The following is a 20,631-nucleotide window of genomic DNA, read 5'->3' as shown; positions in this document are numbered from 1 at the left end:
ACTGACACCGGTATTCAGCTGGGTACTGGACTCCAAGAGCCAGTTCAGGACCATTAAGATCAAGAAAGGGAGGAAGAGCATCTTCAGCCAGTGATGGCCTCTTCCTCCTCATCTGACAAGGCAGTCTCAGGAGGGGCATGTTGCCTCTACCAGAAGACTATGAGGGCACCAAGAATTGTTAAAGAGGTTTGTGTTAAGTCTGTGCATATTAATGGAGGAAGTAAAAGAATCTTCTCACTGCTTGGTCAATATTTTAGCCACTACAGGTCCTTCCAGAGTGGCCCTACCTTTCAGTGAGGCCATTATGGACCCAGTTAAGAGGCTGTGGCAGACCCCTGCATCCCTTCCCCCAACTTCAAAAAGGGCTGAGTGCAAGTATTATGTACCCACCCAACATTATGTATTCCTTTACTCCCATCTCTCCGTTTCATCATCTGCTGCCAATGAGAATGAAAGGCAATGGCATTAGGGCACAATGCTAAAATCAAAAGACTCAAAGAAGTTAGCTCTGTTTGGTAGGAAAGTTTTATTCTACCCAGGGTTGCAGCTGAGGATTGCAAAGCATCATGCACTTTTGGGCCGGTATGATTTTAACGTATGAGACTCCATGCTAAAATTTAAAGGCATGCTCCCAGAAGAGGCTAAGCAGGAGTTCTCCTTGCTAGTGGATGAGGGATAATTGGTGGCAAGGTCCTTGCTGCAAGCTGCTCTGGATGCTGCTGACTCAGCTGCTATGTCCATGGCTTTGGCAATGGCCATCCATAGGAGCTCCTGATTGCAGTCCTCTGGGCTCCGCAGGAGGTCCAACAGACTGTGCAAGACATGCCCTTTGAAGGATCCTCGCTTTTTTCGGAGCAGACAGATGCTAAGCTCCATGATTAAAAGGCTCGAGGGCAAGCCTAAAGTCCTTTGATTGTACACCCCAGGCCCTTCCAGGAAGAACTTCTGTCCTCAGCAACCTCTCTGGTATTCTGCTCTAGCTGTTTGTGAAAACTTGAAGAGAAAGAAGAGTAGAGGTTATTGCTATAGACCACCTCCTCCTTCTACCTCTGCATCGATGCCTGCCACACCTAGAAATTCAAGGATTTCTAAGCAGGTGTTCTGAAGGGCTAGTCAAGGATGCTGTATTAGTTCCCAGGATACCAGGTCCCATTTTTCCTTTGTTTGCAAACCACCTTTCCTGTTTCCTTAGTGGTTGGTCCCGTATTACCATGGACTGTTGGGTATTGAGCACAGTAGAAGTAGATACACCCTCCATTTTATTTCCGTCTCTCCTTACCACCTCCCTCCCCATCCCTGTTCAAGAACCTGTCTCATGAAGAACTACAGGTCCAGGAGGTTCAATCTCTTCTTCAGGTGGGAGCCATTGAGGAGGTTCTGCAGAATTTTAGACAGAAGGGTTTCTACTCCCGTTATTTCCTAATCCAGAAAGCTAAGGGAGATCTCAGACCTATTTTAGACCTGCGTCAGCTCAACAAATATCTCAAAAAGATAAGTTTTACATGGTCACCCTGGCACCCATTAATCACTCTCTGGATCCTGGAGTCTGGTATGTTGCCCTCCATTTAAGAGACACCTACTTTAATGTGTCAATATACCAAGGGCATAGAAAGTTCCTCAGATTTGTAGTGACACACTCACATTACCAGTTCATGGTGCTTCCATTTGACCTATCTACAGCAACTTGGGTGTTCATAAAATGTATAGCCATGGTAGCAGTGTTCCTCAGGAGATTTAGGAGTGCAGATCTACCCTGAAATGGATGACTGTCTAGTCAAGGGCTGGTCAAAAGCTCAGGTTATATCCAGTGTTCAACTCATTCAATCAACCTTCAAGGCTTTAGGCTTACTGATCAATGCAGACAAGTCTAACCTTAGCCTAGTGCAAAGGATAGTGTTGATAGGGGCTGTCTGGGACTCTATCCAGGCTAGAGCATTCCTCCCAGAGTCGAGATTGCAATCTATTTGATCTCTCATATCAGACTTCAAGATTCATCCAATCACAACTGCCTGACACCGTATGAGTCTCTGCGATGATCCCTGCTCGGGGGGTTGGTTGGCAGTATAGCATCTCCTAGTGGTTATGGCTTAGGCCCATTACTTGCAGGGGCGGGTTTTGGTAGGGGACCCCGGGCCCTCCCACCCCATTCAACTCCGACCCAGGGCCCTTTGAGGGCTATCAGTGATCTGACAGCTGGGGATATTTATGGTCTCCCTCACTGGGCCACTTCCTATCACCTTCCCCTTCCCCAATCCTCCCACTGCAATTGTTCAAGAGCTGCCGTCTGGGTTAAGGTGGTATGAATAGTATTCGCTCATCACAAGGCACCTTCTGGTGGCTGTGTGTAGCATGGGTGGCTCTTCTTCTTTCTCGGATGGCACTGCTTTCTCCCGCAGTATGGCCCACCCTCCTGGGCCAGATCAGTCCTATGGCTTTCCTTCATGGGGTTAGTACAAGAAAAATAAAGGGCATTAATAAAGTCTGGAGTTTGTATGAGAGGGACAGGGGAATTCTTCCCTCTCAGGCTTTTTCTGTAGTAGGTCCTCCCTTCTATCAGGGTGGGACCTTTGGGCAGTTGTCTTAGGAAGATTTCTGCCTTTCCTCAGCTGTTCTCTGCTGGAGTTGCAGGTTGCAGGTCTGCTCTCTTCCCTGGTCTGCCACCAAATGAGCTTATCCCCTGCCTTTTAACTCCTCCTCCAGTTAGTGCATTTCCTACAGGTGTGGTGGGGACAGGGCTGTCTGAGCCCAGAGCAGTTGCTTCACCCCTTGTTGCCCAGTGTGGGGTTTGTACACCCCATCACAAGCTCCTAAGACATATGGCCTTGTGCACATATGTAGTACAATTCGCAAGGCTGCACCTCAGACCCCTTCAGACACAGCTGGCCTGAGCGTACTCACCACTGTGCTCATAGTACCTTTGTGAGTTCTAATTTTGCTGAATTGGCGGTTGGATCCTCTCAAAGTTTGTGTGAGCATTCTCTTCCTCCACCCTCAACCATCAATGACTCTGGTCTCAAATGTGCTGGCTCTAGAGTGGGGAGCTCACCTGGAGCCCCTCCGAACTCAGGGTCTTTGATCCTCGACAGAACTCCCTCTTCATATCAACATCAGAGAGCTCAAAGTGATTAATCTTGCCTATCAGGCTTTCCTACCTCATATCAGGGGGAGAAAACTGTTTGTCCTTACAGATATCACAGCAATGTTTTACCTCAATGGGCAGGGAGGAGCTCAATCATTCCTTCTGTGTCCGGAAGCAGTTCACCTTTGGGAATTTTGCATAGCCCATTCAGTCAACCTCGAGGCTTCTTACCTTCCAGTGGTGCAGAACAAGCTAGCAGACTGCCTGAGAAGGTCATTTTCCAGTCATGGTAAGTGGTCTCTTGGTCCATATGTAGGCAGATGCATTTTCCCCAAATAGACCTATTTGTGAACAAATGCAACAGAAAATGCCACCAATTCTGCTCCCTCACAACCACAGTGCAGGCTCCATCACAGATGCCTTCCTGCTACTCTGGACTGGAAAGCTTTACTATGCTTTCCCTCCAATTCCACTCCTACAGAGACTGCTACTAAAGATCAAGCGAGAACATGCCTGGGTTATATTTGTAGCCGCAGTGTGGTCCGGCCAACACTGGTTTTACACTCTACTGGATTTCTCAGTGGCAACTCCCATCTCACTCCCGTTGCACCCAGATTTGATCTCTCAGGACCATGGTTGGCTGCTTCACCCAAACCTGCAATCCATTCATTTAACAGCCTAGAAGCTTCATGGTTAAATCCCAAAGAACAGGCTTCATTGGAGCAAGTTTGCCAGGTCTCACTGAGCAGCAGAAAGCCCTCCACCAGAACTATCTATTTGTCAAAATGGAAGCTGTTGTGAATCTGAGCTAGTCAAACCAGAATCTCACTGATGCATTTGTCTATCCAACAAATACTGCTGCACCTGAAACAGCAAGGCGTAGCAATTTCCTCTATCAAGGTTCACCTGGTAGCAATATCAGCTTTCCATCCTCACGTGGATAACTGTTTTGTAGACAAATAGAGTCCTGGAACGATTGTACCCTCAATTAAGGAAGCCCGTTCCCTCTTGGGAATTGAACTGGTTTTATCTAAACTTATGAGATTACTATTTGAGCCATTAGCAACATGCTCCTTACTACACCTTTCATAGAAGGTGGTTTCCTAATTGCTATCACTTAGGCGAGAAGGGTCTCTGAGCTGCATGCTTTCACATCCAAACCACTGTACACTGTCCTCTTTAAAGACTTATTCGCTCATCCGAGTTTTCTCTCCAAGATAATTTCAAATTTTCATAACAATCAATCAATATACTTATCTGTGTTTTATCCAAAACCTCAGACAAATAAAGATAAGTAATGGCTACACACATTGAATATTAGATGAGCACTTGCATTCTTTATAGACATTATCAAACTATTCGGCAGCTCACCCAACTAGGGTGACCAGATGTCCCGATTTTATAGGGACAGTCCCGATATTTGGGGCTTTTTCTTACACGGGTGCCTATTACCCCCCACTCTCTGTCCCGATTTTTCACAGTTGCTATCTGGTCACCCTACACCCAACCGTTGGTGGCTGTAGCAGACAGAATGAAAGGTTACCTCTTGGGTAACTTTTTGTATCTGTGCTTGTTATGAACTGGAAGGCGGTTCACTACCAGAAAGCAAGGTGCTCACTTCCAAGGTGGCAGGCATCTTCAATGGCATTCCTAGCGCAGATTCCTCTCCTGGACATCTGTAGAGCAGCAACCTGGTTGTCAGTGCACACTTTCTCCTCCCTTTAGGCCATCACCCAATACTGAAGAGATGCTGCCAAATTTGGTCAAGCTGTACTGCAGTCTGTGTGTACATGAACTCCAATCCCTTCACATATTTAACTGATTGGGAGTCACCAAGAGTGGAATGCACATCCACTATCATTTAAAGAAGAAAAAATGGTCACTAACCTTTTGTAACTGTTGTTCTTCGAAATGTGTTATTCGTGTCCATTCCATGACCTGCCCTGCTACCCGCTACATCAGAGTTTCCAGAAAGAAGGAACTGAGGGGTTGGCTGGGCCTTTTATCCCGGTGACAGTGGCGTGTGGCAGCAGAGGACACTTGAACCGCCCCTATGGGTATCATTGAGGGGAAAAATTCCAGCATTCACACCAAGAGTGAAATGGACATGTGCAACACATCTCAAAGAAGAACAGTCACTAAAGGTTAGTAACCATTTTTTTTCACGTGGCCTCTGAGGGAAGGTGTTTTATTCCCAATATTTCCTAATTCCAAAAGTGAAGGGGTGTGTGTGTGTCTAAGACCAATTTTAGATCTGTATCAACTCAACACATTCTTAAAAAGGATAAAGTTTGCATGGTCACTCTAGCTTCTATTATCCCTTCCCTGGATCCCGAGGACTAGTATGCTGCCCTTGACTTAAAAGATGCCTACTTGCCTACTTGGCAACCAATTAAGTTCACAGGAAGTACCACTGACTTCTGGCAAATCAAAACCATTACCAGTGCACTGTACTACCTTTCAGCCTGTCAGTAGCTCCCAAGGTTTTACAAAGGTCATGGCAGTAGTAGCTGCATTCCTTCGAAGAGCAGGAGTGCAGGTTTACCCCTACCTAAATGACTGGCTTGTCAAGGTCTGGTCCAAATGGCAAGTGCAGAGCAGTGTTGCTGTGATGCAGTTAACATTCACATGTGTTACTCAACACAGAGAAATCTCTTCTGTCCCCAGTCCAGAGGATAGAGGTATAGGAGCTGTACTGGACTCAGCTTAAGCCAGGGTCTTTCTTTTACACTCCAGGTTCCAGGCAATTTGTTCAATTGTCATTGGTTTGAAGGCTCACCTGGTCACAACAGCATGCTGGGTCATATGGCCTCTTGAACTTATATGGTTCAATATGCCAGACCACAACTCTGCAGGGCTGGCTGGCATCAGCCTACTCTCCAAGCTGCCATCAATTTGACTCTGTGGTAAGAGTGGCCTCTCATGTCCACACCTTCCTAGATTGGTGGACACATCAACCCACTGTATATGTAGATATTCCATTTGCCCGCCCACAACCGACTCTCATGCTAGTGGCAGATGCTTCAGCCCTGGGATGGGAAGTCCACCTTGGTTCTCTAAAAATGTAGATTCTATGGTCCTCAGAGGTCTTACATCATTGTAAGAGAACTGAAAGCTATCAGACTGGCTTGCCAGGTATTTCTATCACAGATCAGGGAAAGCAGCCTGTTAGTCCTCACAGACAATGTGGCGGAAATGTTTTACCTTGATAAGCAGGGGAGAGCCCGCTTTTCTCCATTCTGTCAAGAAGTGACTCTACTCTGGGAGCTCTCAATTGCCCACTCAATATATCTAGAAGCATCTTACCTGCCAGGCATACAGAATGACCTAACAGACTACCTGAGCAGATCGTTTATGAGTTCTCACGAGTGCTCTCATCGCCTGGTTGTGGCCAGATACATCTTGGGTTTTTCCCCAAGTAGACCTATGTGACAAAGTCCAACAGAAAGTGCCATCAGTTCAGCTCCCTATGGGGCCACAGTCTGGGTTCCATGACAGATGCTTTTTTACAGGTGTGGTCAGTCATGATCCTCTAAGCTTTTCCACCAATCCCACCCATTCATAGAGTATTGCCAAAAATAAGACAGGACTAGGCCAGAGTCAGGCTTGTAGCCCCAGCAGGAGCCCAACAGCACTGGTTCTCCACTCTCCTGATGCTGTCAGTCAAACCTCCAATCATTTCCACTGGACTTGGACCATAATCTCCCAGGATCATGGTTGCCTTCTCCACTCAAGCCTGCAATCCCTTCAGTTAGCAGCATGGATGCTGCATGGCTAAATACTAGAGAGCAGGCTTGCCTGAAAGGCGTTAAAGACATCCTACTAAATAGTAGAAAGCCTTCTACAAGAGCGACTTACCTTACTAAATGGAGCATTTCTCCATCTGGGTTCATCAATATGGGGTATTAACATCCAGTTCTTCAGTTCAACATATTCTGGATTACTTGTTATACCTGAAACACCAACATTTGGCAATTAGTTCTATCAAGGTACATCTGGCTGCTATTTTGTCCTAAGGTGGACAATTGCTTTATTTTTTCCAATGTCCATAAGATTTTTAAAGGGCTTACTCAAATTATACCCTCATGTATAAGACCCCATTCCCCTTTGGGTTCTAAACTTAGTATTGTCAAGACTTATGAGTCCCCCATTTGAACTGTTGGATACCTGCTCTCTGATGCTTCTACCAATGAAGGTGGCTTTTCTGGTAGCTCAGCCAGAAGTGTGGGAGAGCTGCGGCCATTAATGTCAGGACTTCTATATACAATCTTCTTTAAGGATGAGGTTTGCCTACATTCTCATCAGAAGTTCCTCCCAAAGGTGGTTTCCTCTTTCCACATCAACTAGCTAATTTAAGAACATAAGAACATCAGAATGGCCATACCGGGTCAGACCAAAGGTCCATCCAGTCCAGTATCCTGTCTACCAACAGTGGCCAATGCCAGGTGCCCCAGAGGGAATGAACCTAACAGGTAATGATCAAGTAATCTCTCTCCTGCCATCCATCTCCACCCTCGGACAAACAGAGGCTAGGGACACCATTCCTTACCCATCCTGGCTAATAGCCATTCATGGACTTAACCTCCGTGCATTTATCTAGTTCTATTTTAAACCCTGTTATAGTCCTAGCCTTCACAACCTCCTCAGGCAAGGAGTTCCACAGGTTGACCGGGCGCTGTGTGAAGAACTTCCTTTTATTTGTTTTAAACCTGCTGCCCATTAATTTCATTTGGTGGCCCCTAGTTCTTATATTATGGGAACAAGTAAATAACTTTTCTGTATTCACTTTCTCCACACCACTCATGATTTTATATACCTCTATCATACCCCCCCTTAGTCTCCTCTTTTCCAAGCTGAAGAGTCCTAGCCTCTTTAATCTCTCCTCATACGGGACCCGTTCAAAACCCCTAATCATTTTAGTTGCCCTTCTCTGAACCTTTTCTAATGCCAGTATATCTTTTTTGAGATGAGGAGACCACATCTATACGCAGTATTCAAGCTGTGGGTGTACTATGGATTTATATAAGGGCAACAAGATATTCTCCATCTTATTCTCTATCCCTTTTTTAATGATTCCTAACATCTTGTTTGCTTTTTTGACTGCCGCTGCACACTGCGTGGACGTTTTCGGAGAACTATCCAGGATGACTCCAAGATCTCTTTCCTGATTAGTTGTAGCTAAATTAGCCCCCATCATAATATATATATAGTTGGGGTTATTTTTTCCAATGTGCATTACTTTACGTTTATCCACATTAAATTTCATTTGCCAGTTTGTTGCCCAATCACTTAGGGTACGTCTATACTACCCACTGGATCGGCGTGTAGTGTTCGATGTATCGGGGATCGATTTATCGCGTCTCATCTGGATGCGATAAATCGATCCGCGAATCGATGCCCATACTCCACCTCGGCAGGTGGAGTAAGTGGAGTCGACGGGGGAGCCGTGGCAGTTGACTAGCCGCCATGAGAATGGCCAGGTAAGTTGAACTAAGATACTTCAACCTCAGCTACGCGAATAGCGTAGCTGAAGTTGCGTATCTTAGTTCGAACCCCCCCCCCCGCTAGTATAGTCCAGGCCTTAGTTTTGTGAGATCTTTTTGAAGTTCTTCACAGTCTGCTTTGGTCTTAACTATCTTGATCAGTTTAGTATCATCTGCAAACTTTGCCACCTCACTGTTTATTCCTTTCTCCAGATCATTTATGAATAGGATTGGTCCTAGGACTGACCCTTGGGGAACACCACTAGTTACCCCTATACATTCTGAAAATTTACCATTTATTCCTACCCTTTGTTCCCGGTCTTTTAACCAGTTCTCAATCCATGAAAGGATCTTCCCTCTTATCCCATGACAACTTAATTTACGTAAGAGTCTTTGGTGAGGGACCTTGTCAAGGCTTTCTGGAAATCTAAGTACACTATGTCCCCTGGATTCCCCCTTGTCCACATGTTTGTTGACCCCTTCAAAGAACTCTAATAGATTAGTAAGACATGATTTCCCTTTACAGAAACCATGTTGACTTTTGCCCAACAATTTATGTCCTTCTATGTGTCTGACAAGTTTATTCTTTACTATTGTTTCAACTAATTTGCCCAGTACTGATGTTAGACTTTCTGGTCTGTAATTGCTGGGATCACTTCTAGAGCCCTTTTTAAATATCGGCGTTACATTAGCTATCTTCCAGTCATTGGGTACAGAAGCTGATTTAAAGGACAGGTTACAAACCATAGTTAATAGTTCTGCAATTTCACATTTGAGTTCTTTCAGAACTCTTGGGTGAATGCCATCTGGTCCCGGTGACTTGTTACTGTTACTGTTAAGTTTATCAATTAATTCCAAAACCTCCTCTAGTGACATTTCAATCTGTGACAATTCCTCAGATTTGTCACCTACAAAGGACAGCTCAGGGTTGGGAATCTCCCTAACATCCTCAGCTGTGAAGACTGAAGCAAAGAATTCATTTAGTTTCTATTGGAATGAATGGCAGTCAGGAGTGCCTGTCTTCATTTTCAGCTTCTCATTACAGGAAAGTCTATCAAAATCATGGCAGACAATGTAGCCTGCATGTTTTATATTAACAGGCAAGGCAGAGCAAGATCCGCCTCTCTGTGTGTCAAAGCGGTAAAGATATGGAATAGGTGCATAGTCCATCACATTCACATTTCAGCAATATACCTTCCCGGAGTGCAAAACTCCCCTGGCCAGTGTTCTCAGCTAGCACTTCTCCCAGGACTACAAATGGGAATTGGATCCATGAATACTAGATGATATATTTTGAACAAGTGGACCTCTTCGCCACTGCCACAAACAAGAAGTGCCATCTGTTCTGTTCAAGAGGGGATTGAGACCCCAATTTCCTGGGGGATGCCTTCCTTTTATCTTGGTTGAAGGGTCTGTATTACATGTTTCCCCCAATGCCTCTAATTTTAAGGGTGATGAACAAGATCAGGCAGGATAAAACCAGGGTTATCCTAATAGTCGTAACATGGCTAAAACAAACATGGTACCCTTACTTGTTTAAATTGTCTCCATGTCTGGCAATCAATCTTCTGTGCATCCCTTGTCTCCTCTACCAGGATGTCAGCCAAGTACTTCATCCCAACCTATACATTCTCAGTTTCCAGGTGTGGCTCCTCAGTGGTTTGCAGGGATAGAATCTACCTGTTCGGAAGAGGTACAGCAGGTATTTTTAAACAGCAGAAAAGAAGTTACCCATAATATTTACTTTCAGAAGTGGAAAAGATTTAACTATTAGTGTCAGGTTTCAGAGTAACAGCCGTGTTAGTCTGTATCCGCAAAAAGAAGAACAGGAGTACTTGTGGCACCTTAGAGACTAACAAATTTATTAGAGCATAAGCTTTCGTGGACTACAGCCCACTTCTTCGGATGCATATAGAATGGAACATATATTGAGGAGATATATATACACACATACAGAGAGCATAAACAGGTGGGAGTTGTCTTACCAACTCTGAGAGGCCAATTAATTAAGAGAAAAAAAACTTTTGAAGTGATAATCAAGCTAGCCCAGTACAGACAGTTTGATAAGAAGTGTGAGAGTACTTACAAGGGGAGATAGAGTCAATGTTTGTAATGGCTCAGCCATTCCCAGTCCTTATTCAAACCGGAGTAGTGTGAAAGTCAGCAACTTGCACCTGAATCTTCTTCACTTTCACTTATCCTGGATTAGCTGCTACAACTGAATAAAACAGGTTTACCAAGTAGCTTAATCAAGGTTCATTTGGCTGTGATAACAGTTTTTCATTCTCTAGTGGAAGGGATCTCAGTGTTTTCTCACCTTACAACTGTAAGGTTCATTAGAGGACTGAAGAACCTCTTCCCTTAAGTAAAGACTCCCACTTCAGTTTATTATCTTAATCTAGTTTTCAGAGGTCTCACAAGACCCCCATTTGAACCAATGGGAATCTGTTCCTTACTGAACCTGTCTGGGAAGATTGCCTTGATAATAGCCATTACATCAGCTCTCAGAGTTAGAGAAATCAGGGTGTTGATAGCTGATCCTCCCTTACAGTATTCTTTAAGGACAGAGTTTCCCTATGTCCACACCCTAAATTCCTACCTAAGGAGTCTCCTAGACTATTTATCTCCATTGTGGACAGATCTAAGGGATCCACTCTTTCTACACAGAGACTATCAAGATGGATTTCAGAGTGTATTATCACTTGTTATGTTTCCCACTGTGATGGTCTTCACTTGGTCAGGCCTTAGGCCTTTTGATATGCAGAGGGAGGGTTTGGTAGGGGAGCCTGGGCCTCCCACTCCATCAGGCTCTGGCCCAGGGCCCTGTGAAGGCGACAGGCAGGTCTAACACCCAGGAGCACCTTAAAGCTGCCCTCCCTGTGCCACTTTCCTACCATCCCCTATTGTCCAAAGTTCACAATCTGTAACAGGAGGCTGTGAAGGGGGACAGCTGATCACTTGGTACCTCTGAACATCCGGGCATGGCATAGTAGTTCTCTCCCTCTTGGGGTGGTGTCTGCCTTCTCTCATGCCCTGGCCCTACAGCCATATCAGTTCCAAGTCTCTCCGCTTCTGGGGATTCCATAAACAAAACAGAGGAAGCCGACACTTGATCGGTAGATGGGGCGGGGGAGGAATGCCTCCCTCTCTGGGCATAACAGAAGCAGGTCGTCTCTTCCATCAGGGAGGGACCTTCAGGCAGTTGTTGAGGGGAGAGCTTTTGTCTTCCCTCAGCCCTTTTCTCATAAGCTGCAATTTATATATCTTTTCTCTTCCCTGGTCTGACCACAAGTGAGCTTTTCTGCTCCCTTTTTACTCCTCCTCCAGTTTGTGCATCTCTTGCCAGTGACAGGGCAGGGCAGGCTGACCCCAGAGCAGCCCTTAACTCCTTGTTGCCCACTGCGGGGTTTGTATACCCCATCACACCTTCAGTCTATAAAGAAAGGGGAACATATGACAGTCCAGCTAGTCAAGAGAGTTTATAAATGTCACCCAAGAAACATACACATGTAAAAATCTTCAAAGAATTCTGAAAGATAAGATGCTTTACTTGGCGTATATTATTTCCTTGCTAATCCCAGTCTTTGCCTCAGAGGGTTACTTTTAATGTTGGGTTTTATTATTTATATTATTATTATTGTTGTTGTTGTTATTACTAATTTTCATAACCAGGCTAAATTAATATGTTGTTGACAATGGATTTTAAATAGCTTGGGAAGATTTCACTGTCAAGGAAATAAGCCATTATTGATTTATAGAATAACTGCCCACATTACAAGTGAGATACCAGTGAGTTAACCTCTTGTGGCTCTCTTCTATATGTTACAATATGTGTAATTATCTCCTCTTGTTATTAGTGTATCTGCATAAGCAGATAACATGAAACCAAAAGGGTGAGGAGTCAAAATATCTTTGTCTAAACTAAGTCTAAACTATCTTTGTCTAAACTGAATCACTTAGAAAAATGAAGTCATGTAGCACAAGTTAACTTATTATGTATTGTTCTTATTTAATGTTTGTATTACAATAGCACAGAGAGGCCCCATTCAGGATCAGTATCTCATTGTGCTAGGCAGTGTACAAACATGTATTAAGACAATCAAATATATACAATATGTACATTTGCACATCTGATCATCATTCTAGCTATAATAAACTGGCTGATCTCTCATAAGCATTGCAGCAGAGTTGAGACTTGAGGAGAGAATTGAAGATGGAAAGGGTATGGATCAAATCAAGGAGTTAACCTTTAGAATACTGCATTTTCTAGACTGCCAGCTAAAATAAAGTTTAGGAGGATGTTGTGCATGCATGTGCATGTAACATGGTCTATTTGATCCCCAAAGTGTTAATAAGCAATAATTTTTTTTTACATTCATTAGCTTATTTTAATAAAAATAAATAGCAATTTAAAAAACAAAGATTGAAAAATGTCTTTCAACAATAATAATAGAATAGAGCATTTGATGTGTGCATTTTAAATACAGAAAGAGATGATTTGCCAGCGCCACTCTATGTACTTTGCTGCCCCAGGCACGGCAGTCAGGCGGCTTTTGGCAGCATGCCTGAGGGAAGTCCGCCGGTCCTGCGCCTTTGGCATACCCACTGCCGAATTGCCGCCAAAGGCAGCGAAGAACCAATGGACCTCCCGCAGGCATGCCGCCGAAGGCAGCCTGACTGCCGCCCTCACGGCAATCGGCAGGCTGCCCCCCACAGCTTGCCGCCCCAGGCACGCACTTGGTGCGCTGGTGCCTGGAGCCGCCCCTGTTCTTTACAATATTTAAAATAAATAACACTGCACAGCAGTCATTTGTGAATGATTATGCATGGGAAAATGAAAAATAGAAATACCTTTTCATGAGAAAAAAGTTAACATATTTTTGGTTGGAAAAATTATGAATTTAAGAGTTGTGGTGTGTGTGTGTCTTTTTAATTACAGAATACATAAAAACAGGAAATGCAACCATTTTGGAGGAACCCACACAGGAATGCCTAGTGCCAGAACATCAGTCTTGCATTTTATCCCCAGAAGTTTCTCCATCACAAATGACTACAAGTAAATATTTCTGTTTTATGACTGCAGAACCTATGCCAAAGATTCTCTCTCTAATAATATATTTTATATTACTAATAAGAGTTCATTTTATACTAATATACATTAGAGAGAGAGGAAATAAAGGAAGATATTGAGATTAAGAAGCTTTATTCCTCAGGGAGACTAATGAGTTTGCCTCCACACTCCAATAAATAGAATAGCTGATTTTCTAATATTTGCAGTATATACCATAATGAGTGTTATGTAGGAAGTAAAGAGCTACTAATGGACCATAATACATTATAATGAGTCTGTCTTATCTCTTTTTAATTTGTTTAATGTTAAGGTACAACTTTCACACCAAAGCAAAATAGAAACATGCTCTCTGTGCTACAGGGCTCTGCTGGCACTTCCCCTTTAAGTGCCCAACACAGTTTATTCTTTCTCTCCCATACAGCTAGCTTCCCCTTTATTCCCCCCTCCCCGTAAAGATCACTTTTATATGATGCACTCCCATTCTCCATGCAGAGAACTTTTACACCATGACTTTCTTGTACCATAACCATTACTGTGGTCCCTGGGTGGTTTCTCCTCAGGTTACACACTCACACACACTGCACAGGACCAGAGTTTAATACTTCCCTTCCCCCTCATCCTCTTCCACAGTTAAGAGCTCTCCTGTTATGATGCCCTTCCACTCTCTGTTTAGAAATATCCCTGCTGTAGATGCTCCCCATAACTCTGGTAGAAACAACCCTAAGCCTGGCTCTTGTGACTCCAAAAAGAAACATTCCCCTAAGTGAAATTCCAAAGTACTCTCTAGCAATAAAGCTTCATCTTTTCACTTTTACTGCTTTCTTCCCCTACAAGAAGGATCTAGACCCACCAGAAAACTCAACTTACTCCTGAGGACCAGATTCTGATATTCTTAGTCATGTTGAGTAGTACCTTACTCCACAAGTAGCCCCTTTGACTTCAGTGGGATCATTCCTAGAGTAAGGTTCTATTTAACAAAAGAGAATATTAGAATGTGACCTGACATTAATTAATACAAATTTAAGCATAAAGTTTCCTTTCTTGTTAATAGTAAGATCTTGGTCTTACATTTTTTGTTTCCACATTCAGGATGTGAATAATGTAAGAAAAATGATTAATTTTGTTTGTTTAGTTTCTTTAACTGGACTTTTAAAAAAAGGCACAGAGACATGGTTTTAAAATGTTTTTAATAGTGATCTCTCTAATTTTCATCTTATTTTCTTTATTACAACATGTATTTTTATTAACTTCTGTTTTCTAATCAGAAAATGAAATATGAAGGATTAAAAATCCTGATTCTGAACCATGTTCTACCCATAATTTTTGTGCAAAAAAATCCCATTGTGTTAATGGGAGTTTTGAATATAGAAAGTCCATGGATTTTCAAAGCCAAATGGGAGAATTTAACATACAGCTCCTGTATGTACTCATGCTGAATAGCACCTTAATCTGGAAGTGGTCGTACTGATTTCAATGGACTACTTTCAGAATAAAGTGCTATTCAATGTGAGTAAGAATATTAGAATCTGGCTGGCCCTAATTAATTCATGGTCCCCATTGCCTCATCAGCTGTGGACCTTGCATCACTAAAGGCAGCCATTAACAAAGGAATAACATCTTCAAAGTAAAGAATTTAATAACCAGACCCTTAATCCTGCAATACCCTGAAACTCACCAAATTTGGATTTTTGGTAGACTGCTAGAGGGAGCAGGTTCTAGTATTATTGTTTTTCACTGAAAACATCTTGTCACAAATCCCAGAGAGTTTGATCCCAGGGACAGACGGAGTCTTATAGAACCTAGCCAACACCTTAATTGCCCACAGATATAAACAGGTAACCAATGCAAAGCATTTTGTGTGGTTATAGCAGGTTCCCCAGTCTAGAGATGAATGTTGGCATTCTTCACTAGCTGCAGTTTTTCAGGTTTAGAGGGCAGAGAGAAGGTGGAGTCATGGCCAATGCCCCATCCACAGTGGCACACAGTGTACAGGGGAAAGCAGAGGATGAGCTAAGATGTGAAAAAATTATCTAAGTTATATCTGCCTCTCAGTGCTCGTCTGATGGCTCCATTACACTATCCTTTATTCAGGGTTGTCTGTCAGAGTCAAGATATAGACTATAAGGATGCAATGTAAGGAATAGTCTTAGTACCATTATATCTACCCCAAGATTCAAAAGTTTTGCATTACTTTTTAGCAACAAAAATCCCCCTTAAATTCTAATTATTCTGACTAATTATATCTATTTTTTAAAAGGTGAAGCTGTGACTGGAGAGTTATCAAAGCTCTTAGATGAAATCAAACTGTGCCAAGAAAAAGAATATTCTTTTGAAGATCTGTGTCATACAATATCAGACCACTATCTGGACAATTTTAGTAAGATATCAGAAGAAGAATTTATGAGCAATGGAATCCAAACTAAACTTATAGTAAGTAAGGTGGGATATCAAATTAACTTTTTCAATTTTATTTTACATTACTTATTGTACATTTAAGAATTTAAAAAAGGAAGTAATATAAAGAAGACTGATATAAGAAACCTAAGTATCTGTAAAAGTATATAGTGTGTGTGTCTTACAAATATAGGAGCAGATTATGAACTCCTTACTGGTGAGCAGTTACTCACACAATGACTTCAGTGGCACCATTTTGGTGAGAAACTGCTCGCCAATGTGAGTAGAGGGTTTATAGTCTAGTTCATAGGCTGCATCCTGCAAATAGTTACAACAGAGCATAGAGCTTTCTATTGTGAGGAATACCTCTGAAGTCAATCAACTATTATACCTAGTACTAAGTGCTCACAGGACCATGCACAAAGTACTCAGTCCTGTAAGATGCTGAGCATCTTCAACTCCATCCTCATATAGGATTAAAAATATATGTATGCAAAGGAATTAATAGCATTAAAGGAATAGGATCTGGTACTGTACCTCTTTATTGACATTAGTAGCCATTGACTTCAATGATTTTAGATAGGAATTTGACTTAAATAGGACTATTCCTGTGAATAAAGGCTCCCAGGATTAGTTTCTTATTGTACAGTAACAAGATTGCTTCCTTTAAACCTGATTCTGCCACAGTTATTTATATTGAATTGTACCCTACTCATTGAGTAAAATCAGTGGGACTACTCATGGAATAAGGTTGCTGAACTGGGCCATTTGTGTTCTCAAAGGAAACAAAGTCAGCTGCCACCTTCAGATAATACAGTTCTAATATAAGAATTTTAACAGCTATGGTAAATACAAAGGTAAATACAAACAAAATATACTGAAACAGATTTTCTTTCACTTTACTAGGCAGTGGTATCCCTTTGATGGGCTAATTTGATAAACAATATCATACCTTGGAGGCAGGAGGCTTTGGAGGACGTAGTGGCTGTTCTATAATACTGCCCTGCTTCAGTTTCCTGTGGGAAAAAGTCTCTTTACCCTAATGGGCTGCTGTTCTCTCTTCAGCTGTCAGCTCCATTTCAGATTCATAACAATATAAGAATGGCCATACTGGGTCTGACCAATGGTCCATCTAGCTCAGTTTCCTGGCTTCCAAGAGTTGCAAGTGCCAGATGCTTAAGAGGGAATGAATAGAACAGGGCAGTTATCAGGTGATCCATCCCCTGTTGTCCACTCCCAGCTTCTGGCAGTCAGAGGTTTAGGAACACTCAGAGCATGAGGTTGTGCCCCTGACCATCTTGACTAATAGCCATTGATGGACCTAGCCTCCATAGACCTACCCAATCCTTTTTTGAGCCCAGTTATACTTTTGGCTTTCACAACATCCCCTGCAATGTGTTCCACAGTTTGACTGTGCATTGTGTGAAGACGTACTTCCTTATGTTTGTTTTAAACCAATTAATTTCATTGGGTGACCCTGGTTCTTGTGTTATGTGAAGGAGTAAATACATTTTCCTATTCACTTTCTCCACACCATTCATGATTGTAGAGACTGCTATCATATTATCCCTTAGTTCTTCTCTTTTCTAAAATGAACAGTCCTAGTCTTTGTAATTTCTCCTCATCTGGAAGTGTTCTATACCCATAATCAATTTTGTTGCCCTTCTCTGTATTTTTCCAATTCTAATATATATTCTTTAAGATGGGGCGACCAGAACTGCACACAGTATTCAAGGTGTGGGCATACAATGGATTTATATAGTGGCATTATGATATTTTCTGACCTAGTATCTATCCCTTTCCTAATGGTTCCTAACACTCTGTTAGCTTTTTTGACTGCTGCTGCACATTGAGCAGATGCTTCCAGGAAACTATTCACAATGACTCCAGTATCTCTTTCTTGACTGGTAACAGCTAATTTAGACCCCATCATTTTGTATGCATAGTTGGGATTATGTTTTCCAATGCGCATTACTTTTCATTTATCAACATTTAATTTTATCTGCCATTTTGTTGCTTAGTCAGTTTTGTGAGATCCCTTTGTAACTCTTTGCAGTCAGCTTTGAACATAACTGTCTTGAGTAATTTAGTATACTCTGCAAATGTTGCCATCTCACTGTTAGCCCTCTTTTCCAGATCATTTCTGAATATGTTGAACAGCACAGGTCCCAGTATAGGTTCTTGGGGGACCCTGCTATTTACCACTCTCCAATGTGGAAATCAACCACTTATTTCTACCCTTGGTTTTCTGTTTTTTAACCAGATACTGATCCATGAGAAGACCTTCCCTCTTGTCTAATGACTGCTTACTTTGCTTAAGAGCCTTTGGTGTAGGACATTGTCAAAGATTTTCTGAAAGTCCAAGTACATTATGTCAGCTGGATCGCCCTTGTGCACATGCTTGCTGACGTCCCCAAAGAATTTTAATAATTGGTGAGGCATGATTTCCCTTTACAAAAGACATATTGATTTACCCCAACAAATCATGTTCATCTATGTTTCTGATAATTCTGTTCTTTACTATAGTTTCAACCAATTTGCCTGGTACTGAAATTAGGCTTACTCACCTGTAATTGCCAGGTAATTGTAATTCATAAGGTGTCAGTCCACTCAGTCTCTCCCTGGCTGCCAATCAGTCTGGGAGCACTTTGTCCCCAGTGTTCATATAGATTCATGGATTCCAAGGTCAGAAGGGACCATTGTGATCTAGTCTGACCTCTAGTATAACACAGGCCGGAGAACTTCCCCCAAATAATTTCTAGAGCAGATCTTCTAGAAAATCATCCAGTCTTGATTTAAAAATTGTCAGTAATGGAGACTCTACTGTGGCAAATTGTTCCAATGGTTAATTACTCTCACCATTAAAAACCTATGCCTTATTTCCTGTTTGAATTTGTCTAGCTTCAACTTCCAGGCATTGGATCATGTTATATCTTTCTCTGTTAGATTGAAGTGCCCATTTTTAAATATTTGTTCCCCATGTAGGTACTTACAGACTGTAATCAAGTTATTCCTTACCCTTTGTTAAGCTAAATAGATTGAGCTTTTTAAGTCTGTGAGTATAAGGCATGTTTTCTAATCCTTTAATCATCCTTGTGGCTCTTCTCTGAATCCTCTCCAATTTATCAACATCCTTCCTGAATTGTGGGCACCAGTATTTCATCAGCAGTCACACCAGTCCCAAATATAGAGGTAAAATAACCTCTTTATTCCTACTTGATGATCAGATTAGCCCTTCTGGCCACAGTATCACAGTGGGAGCTCATGTTCAGCTGATTGTCCACCATGACCCCCAAGTCTTTTTCAGAGTCACCTCTTCCTAGGATAGAATCCCCCATCCTGTAAGTATGGCCTACATTCTTTGTTCCTAGATGCATACATTTAACCACATCAAAATGCATATTGTTTGCTTGCTCCCAGTTTACCAAATGATCCAGATCGCTTTGAATCAGTGACCTGCCCTCTTTATTATTTACCACTCACTCAATTTTTGTGTCAGTTGCAAACTTTATCAGCTGATTTTATGTTTTCTTCCAGGTCATTGGTAAGATGTTAAATAGCATAGGCCCAAGAACTGATCCCTGTGGGATGCCACTGGAAACAAGCACCTTCAATGATAATTCCCTGTTTACAACTACATTTGAGATCTATCAGCTACTCAGTTTTTAATCCATGTAATGTGTGCAGTGTTAATTTTATATCGTTCTAGCTTTTTTAACAAAATGTCATGCTGTATAAAGTGAAATGCCTTAGAGAAGTCTACGTATATTGCATCACCACTGTTACCTTTATTAACTAAATTTGTACTATTATCAAAAAAAGATATCAAGTTAGTTATATAGGATGAGTCCCCAATTATCATTCACATTTTTTCTGAGTAAATTCTTCCACACAGCTTATTTGGCTCATAATTGTTTTCAGCTTTGTGAAATTGGCCCTCTTAAAGCACCATATATAATTCAAATTTGATCAAGTCATGATCACTTGTACCTAAGTTACCATTAATTTTCTGTGATAATTTCTTCTTTATCTGTTAGAACAAAGTCTAATATAGAATTCCTTTGTGTTGGTTTCAACACATTTTGAGTTAGGAAGTTGTCATCTATTATGTTTAGAAATTCCAATGATATTTTAGTACTGGCATCATGAGACCTCCAGCATATGTCACTCATATTTAATTCCCCCATGATCACACAGCTTTTTATCCTATATGTTGTAGATAGATGTGCAAGGAAGCAGTCACTCTGTTCCCTAGTGAGATTTGGTGTTCTGTAGTAGACACCAACTAGTAATCTTCTGCTTTATTTATTAAGAAATTGCTCCAAAAGCATTCAAGATAATTTTCTTCAGAGCTATAAATGATTTGGAAACAAGTAATGCCATTCCTCCTTCCCCTTTGGCCACTCAATCCTTCCTAATTAGGTTATAACCATTGATTTTAACAGTCCAGTTGTGCAGACCATCCCACCAGGTTTCAGTAATCCCAACTAGATAGAATTTATATTCATAAATGAGCAATTCCAATTCCTCTTGTTTGTTACCCAGGCTCCTAGAATTGGTGTATGGGCAATTAAGGAATTTCTTCTCTTCATGTCCTTTGGTTC

General features: G+C 41.9%; 1 protein-coding gene across 2 annotated transcripts in view; it reads left to right on the top strand.

Annotated features, from left to right (window-relative positions):
• The window catches only part of ANKS1B (ankyrin repeat and sterile alpha motif domain containing 1B), a 758,955-nt gene that overhangs the window by 163,514 nt on the left and 574,810 nt on the right, over positions 1-20,631 (top strand). For both annotated transcript variants that reach the window (XM_054028751.1, XM_054028742.1), the window contains exons 7-8: positions 13,502-13,618; positions 15,891-16,063. In XM_054028751.1, coding sequence (XP_053884726.1) covers positions 13,502-13,618; positions 15,891-16,063 — 290 coding nt within the window. The remainder of the gene's footprint in view (positions 1-13,501; positions 13,619-15,890; positions 16,064-20,631) is intronic.

Source organism: Malaclemys terrapin, chromosome 1, assembly GCF_027887155.1.
Source record: "Malaclemys terrapin pileata isolate rMalTer1 chromosome 1, rMalTer1.hap1, whole genome shotgun sequence".
NCBI classification, from domain to species: Eukaryota; Metazoa; Chordata; order Testudines; family Emydidae; genus Malaclemys; species Malaclemys terrapin.
Note: the sequence above shows the minus strand (reverse complement) of the source record. Positions and strands in the feature narration are given on the sequence as shown.